Source organism: Bombina bombina, chromosome 4 (genome assembly GCF_027579735.1).
Source record: "Bombina bombina isolate aBomBom1 chromosome 4, aBomBom1.pri, whole genome shotgun sequence".
Lineage (NCBI taxonomy): Eukaryota > Metazoa > Chordata > Amphibia > Anura > Bombinatoridae > Bombina > Bombina bombina.
In genome coordinates, this window is record NC_069502.1 from 1,195,412,706 (window position 1) to 1,195,419,458 (window position 6,753).

At 36.7% G+C, this 6,753-nt stretch overlaps 1 protein-coding gene across 1 annotated transcript in view; it reads left to right on the plus strand.

Annotated features, from left to right (window-relative positions):
* Positions 1-5,912: 5,912 nt before the first annotated feature.
* KCNK16 (potassium two pore domain channel subfamily K member 16) overlaps positions 5,913-6,753 on the plus strand; it is a 193,677-nt gene continuing 192,836 nt past the window's right edge. The window contains exon 1 of the mRNA XM_053712810.1: positions 5,913-6,125. Within this exon, the coding sequence (XP_053568785.1) occupies positions 5,913-6,125 (213 nt within the window). The remainder of the gene's footprint in view (positions 6,126-6,753) is intronic.

Genomic DNA, 6,753 nt, shown 5'->3' on the forward strand with positions numbered 1-6,753 from the left:
TTTATTTAGTTGTGGTGGGCTCCGGGATAGGGGTTGATACTTTTATGAAGGTGGCGGCGGTGTCGAGGCGGCAGATTAGGGGTTAATAAGTATAATGTAGGTGGCAGCGGTGTAGGGGGGCAGATTAGGGGTTAATAAGTATAATGTAGGTGGCAGCGGTGTCGGGGCGGCAGATTAGGGGTTAATAAGTATAATGTAGGTGGCGGCGGTGTAGGGGGTGCAGATTAGGGGTTAATAAGTATAATGTAGGTGGCGGCGGTGTAGGGGGCGGCAGATTAGGGGTGTTTAGACTCAGGGGTTATGTTAGGGTGTTAGGTGTAAACATAACTTTTATTCTCCCATAGGAATCAATGGGATATCGGGCAGCAGCGAACATAAGCTTTCGCTGATTTCAGACTCCCATTGATTCCTATGGCATCTGCTCCCTCCAGGTCGGCAGATTGAAAACCAGGTACACTGGGCCGGAATAGTGCCGAGCGTACCTGGTAGACATTTGTTAACTTGCAAAAGTAGTCAGATAGTGCCAAATTTGCATTCGGAACATCTGTAGTGACGTAAGCATCGATCTGTGTTGGACTGAAACCGATGGATTGTATGTTACGTCACAAAATTCTACTTTTGCCGGACTGTAGGCTTTGATAACTAAGGCGAATCAAGCTTGCCACAATTACGCAGTGCGGAATTCCAGCGTATTTGCGGTTGATGGCTTGATAAGTAGATGCCTAAGTCTTATCTTTGTATTAAGTACCTTGGAGAGCCAGTATGCTAATTTATTCAAAAATGTATGTATTTTTGCACATTTTTAGAAAAAATGGACCATGTTTTGGGCAGATGTTGAACATTTATAGCACCTATCTTGTGTTTCTGGAAGCCATTTTGAGTACAGTTTAGGTGTAATGTATGCTTGATGCATCAGTTTGGTATGTGACTCTCTAAGATACGAGGAAAGGGTAGCTTTCCTTAATCTAGTAAAGCTGTCTAGAATTATTTCTAACGTGGCTGGTTCATCGTCTAATATTTACCATTTAGAGAGAATTTAATGTTGAGTCTGCTGCTCAAAATGGGTTGATAATAAGTTATAGATGTTTGTAATATAATGAATTCCTTGCCTAGCCAAATTACATAATCTCTCTATTTTAGGGTGTAGTAAATTTTTCCCACCCAAAGTTAGAAGAGACTCTATGTAGTGCCTGCATTGGAAATATGCATATTGTTGCATCCTGAGAACATTATATGATCTCTGGAGTTCATTAAATGAAAGATTCTCTAAATTGTCCATATTTAGAAGTTGAAATATTGAGGTAATTCCCTGCTGTCTCCATTGTTGAAAGGATTTAGATGGGTTGCCCTGTATTGGTAAGTATTTACTCATTTTAAAATCCATTTTCCAAAGTTGGCAAGCCTTCGCCCAGACACGTAGTGGAACTTGAAAGAGAATATTTTGTTTAACATGTGTTGGAAGTGTGGAGAATGCATTATGGGGAAAAAGCCTATACGATAAGGATTTAAAAGCCTATAAGATAAGGATTTAACAACTCTCTTTCAATTGTTGTGCAGAAATAATCTGAATCAATTAGCCATCCTATAACCAGTTTGAAAACCCAAATTTTTTCTTTCGTGATTCAAATCGAACATGCAATTTTAACCCCTTAATGACAACTGACGTACCAGGTACGTCATGCATTAACAAGCAGTTAATGACAATAGACGTACCTGGTACGTCAGTTGTCTAACAGAGTGCTGGAAGTGCTCTTCCAGCACTCTGCTTCCAGCAGCTCTGAGGGTATTGCAGTGATGCCTCGATATGGAGGCATCCTGCAATACCACTTTACAAGCCCCTGATGCAGAGAGAGCCACTCTGTGGCCCTCTCTGCACCGGTAGCATGCACGATGCGCGTGCACCCATTAGCCACACTGACACCAATGAATGATGCAGAAAGGGGAAAAAAAAGGGATTTTAAAAAAAAAAAAATATAAAAGGATCTGGGAGGGGGTGGGGGTATTGTGGGGGGCTGCTACACTACAGAAATAGTTTTTTTTAAGTAAAAATAAAATAAAAATACTTTTTGGGGGGTTTTTGGGGCCAAACTGGGTACTGGCAGAAAGCTGCCAGTACCCAAGATGGTAGTAATTTGGTAGGGGAGAGGGTTAGAGAGCTGGAGGGGGGATCAGGGAGGTTGGGGCTAAGGCAGGGGTCCATCACAGCTAAAATACTTTATTATTTTTATTTAAAAAAAAAAAAAAAAAACCTCTTTTATTTAGTACTGGCAGACTTTCTGCCAGTACTTAAGATGGCGGGAACAATTGTGGGGTGGGGGAGGGAAGAGAGCTGTTTGGGAGGGATCAGGGGGTGGGATGTGTCAGGTGGGAGGCTGATCTCTAAAATTAACCCTGCAAGCTCCCTACAAGCTACCTAATTTAACCCCTTCACTGCTGGGCATAATTAACGTGTGGTGCGCAGCAGCATTTAGCGGCCTTCTAATTACCAAAAAGCAACGCCATATAAGTCTGCTATTTCTGAACAAAGGGGATCCCAGAGAAGCTTTTACAACAATTTCTGCCATAATTGCACAAGCTGTTTGTAAATAATTTCAGTGAGAAACCTAAAATTGTGAAAAATGTTAAGTTTTTTTTTTATTTGCTCGCATTTGGCGGTGAAATGGTGGCATAAAATATACCAAAATGGGCCTAGATCAATACTTGGGGTTGTCTACTACACTACACTAAAGCTAAAATTAACCCTACAAGCTCCCTAATTAACCCCTTCACTCCTGGGCATAAAACACGTGTGGTGCGCAGCGGCATTTAGCGGCCTTCTAATTACCAAAAAGCAACCCAAAAGCCATATAAGTCTGCTATTTCTGAAAAAAGGGGATCCCAGAGAAGCATTTACAACCATTTGTGCCATAATTGCAGAAGCTGTTTGTAAATAATTTCAGTGGGAAACCTAAAGTTTGTGACAAATTTTGTGAAAAAGTGAACTTTTTTTTTTTTATTATCGCATTTGGCGGTGAAATGGTGGCATGAAATATACCAAAATGGGCCTAGATCAATACTTTGGGTTGTCTTCTAAAAAAAAATATATACCTGTCAAGGGATATTCAGGTATTCCTGACAGATATCAGGGTTCCAATGTAACTAGCGCTAATTTTGAAAAAAAGTGGTTTGGAAATAGCGAAGTGCTACTTGTATTTATTGCCCCATAAATTGCAAAAAAAGCAAAGAACATGTAAACATTGGGTATTTCTAAACTCAGGACAAAATTTAGAAACTATTTAGCATGGGTGTTTTTTGGTGATTGTAGATGTGTAACAGATTTTGGGGGTCAAAGTTAGAAAAAGTGTGATTTTTTTCCATTTTTTCCTCATATTTTATTATTTTTTTTTTAGTAAATTATAAGACATGATGAAAATAATGGTATCTTTAGAAAGTCCATTTAATGGCGAGAAAAACGGTATATAATATGTGTGGGTACAGTAAATGAGTAAGAGGGAAATTACAGCTAAACACAAACACCGCAGAAATGTAAAAATAGCCTTTGTCATTACGGGTAAGAAAATTGAAAAATGGTCCGGTCATTAAGGGGTTAAGTAACTTTATAATTTACTCCTTTTATCAAATGTTCTTTATTCTTTTGGTATCTTTATTTGAAAAATCGAAAAGCAAGAATGTAAATTTAGATGCCGGCCCATTTTGGTGAACAACCTGGGTTGTTCTTGCTGATTGGTGGATAAATTCACCCACCAATAAACAAGTGCTTTCCAGAGGTCTGAATCAAAAATTGTCTGGCTCCTTAGCTTAGATGCCTTCTTTTTCAAATAAAGATAGCAAGAGGATGAAGAAAAATTGATAATAGGAGTAAATTAGAAAGTTGCTTAAAATTGCTTCTCTATCTGAATCACGAAAGAAAATAATTTGAGTTCAGTGTCCCTTTAATAATGGAAGCAATTGGAGGGGATATAACAATTTTGGCAAAATAATCATTTTAAGAAGCTGGACCTGATAAGGAGAGAGGCAGATTTTGCCAGCCTTGTAGTATATTATACATATTGAGAATGGTTGTAGTAATATTGAGTGGGTATAGTTGTTGGGGATCAGAGTGTAAGTGTATCTCTAGATATTTGAAAGAGTTTAAAGATGTAATAAAGCCAATATCCTGGAATGAGGTTTTATTATGATTTTGTAGCCACCTCAGATTTATCTGAATTTATTTTATATTGCATAATTTATATATTGCATTTTAAAGAGAGCATATATAACAAATATATTAATTCGTATTTGAATATTACGTTTAAAGAAAGCATTAGAAATACTATTAAATTAAACAAATGTTAGAATGTTGTACAAACATTCTAAATTGGAAATATGTTAAAATTAGTCTCATTTTTCAAATGTTGCAAAACATTCACCCATCCCTACTGGGAGCTAGCTTAACACATTGGTAAGCCAATTACAACAGGCATATATGTGCAACCACCAATCAGCAGCTAGCTCCCAGCCTCTGAGCTTACTTAGGTATGCTTTTCAACAAAGGATACCTAAAAAAACAAATCAAATGAGATAAAAGAAGCTAATAGGAAAGTTGTTTAAAATTAAATGTTCTATATGAATCATGAAAGAAAAAGGTTGGGTTGTCCCTTTAACAAGATCGGCATAAATCCCATAAGTATAGACAAGCAAAAGTGTGATTAGAAAATGCCCCAATGTATTGCATCATATTCTTATTGCAGTTTTATGTCCCTTTAAAAGATGAGGTGTTCTAAAATGCTTTACAGTTTGTTTGTTTTTAGGATGTTCCTTATTCCAGTGCTGCTGTGGGAGTTGTTACTTTCAGCCAGTATGTTACATTGTCACTTGTATAAATTCTGTCTTTTTCAGATGTATTTTACACATGCAAATGATTCCATAAGGTCCTTTTTTATTTCTTTATTTGTACAGAGTGAGATTTTTTTCATCTTATGGTCACTTTAAAAGTCCAATAACAAAATGTTGTATTACTACTGGCCCTAGCTAAGGGGTTCAGCGGAGATGTAAAGTCTCACTCAAGGGCCACAAGCAGAAGATGACAGCTGATTAGGTGGTCATGTGACTGCCAATCCTGATTTGTTTATTGGTGGCTCCTTTAAATTAGAGGGATGTACATTTTGCATTAGAGTGTTCCTTTAAGGATAACAAATTCTCTGGAAGGTAAATATAAATATTGATGTAAAGTTTTAGGAATATCAAAATACATTCTTCTTTTCCGTAATGGTAAAAAAAAACAGCTTCTTAGTATTTTTTTTCTTTTTTCAGAACATGTATGGATATGTTATTGATAATTTTGCTCCACACGTTTCATTGCAGATATGTATAACCAGAGATAAACGTATATGCCTTCTCTGCTAGTAGCTAAACATTAACCAACTTACTTCCTCCTGATCGTCCCTAAGACCTGAGCATAATCTGGATGAACAGATCATCATTTTCATTATCACACACAGTTGGGGTTTTCAGAGTTCTGAAATTAGCCAAACAGTAAAGAAGATCTCAAGTGAGCAGCTACTGAAGGAAAGACTTCTTAGACCAGTTTTGGAGCACTTGGATCACCAAATGTGATGGCTACTTTGGCTTGGTCCCATGACTCTATTAAAATTGCATGTCCTATGTGTTAATGAAGTCTCACAATTAAAATCCCAAGTCAAAGCATTGGGAATATAGGGATTTCTGGCTAACAAGTGTAGCACAATATTGATTCTTCAAAAGGATGAGCAGATAATATAACAAGTGTCCAATGTACTCAAGAGCTTTGGTCCTTCAAGAACCTGAAACTTCAATAACAGAGAACCATAGATGTTCTGCCATAGAGAATGAGATGAATCTGTAGAGTTACCAGGAACATTTTGATAAATAAGCTGGGCCCATAAGTTGTAAAAATGTGCCAGTTATTCTTGTGCAGCCAGCAGACCATGCTAGCTGTTGCCCTTTCTCTTGGATATTTCCTGTATCTGTTTTTGGGGGCTATGATGTTCCAGCTTCTAGAGAAACAAGCAGAAGAAAATTCCAGAGACCAGTTCCAGTTGGCAAAGCTCAGTTTCCTGCAGAACTATACATGTCTGGATGTGAGAGCCCTTGAACAGTTTGTACAGGTATGAGTTACAAATGCTGTATACAACAATATTGCTTAATAGGAATGCATTGATTTTATGGTCTGTTTATCACATCCCATTACTACAAATAATAGGATGCCAATTTGGTCTAAAATAAGATAAATATGTCATATTTTATATATGATGATAAATATACACTTGTGTTCAACTTTGTGGTAAGGACTTTCTATTACATTATCTTTAAAGGGAACTTATATTTAAAAAAAATGCATATTTTACATATGAAAGAGTACTTGATGGATGTTGAAAATATTTTCATTAAAAATAAATTATGTTACTAACTAACTAACAAGAAATGTATGTTTGTAAACACACTGGTCTATAAGATAAATTGCTTACTGGCCGATAAGGAAATTTGTTTTGCAGGGTCCAATTAAAAAAAATAATCAATTTTCAAATATCCTCTTTTTTTTTAGACGACCCAGGAAATAAAATAAATAAATTGAATGTCCCTTTGATGCTTTGTTAGCTAAATGAATCTTGTAATAGATGGTTTCTGCATATCTATTCAGGGGAGAAATCCCAGAAATAAACACTGGACTCAAATGAGTTAGAATAATGTTACAAGATCTTAACTTAAGTTAAACAGAATCCTCTAGAAAGCTGA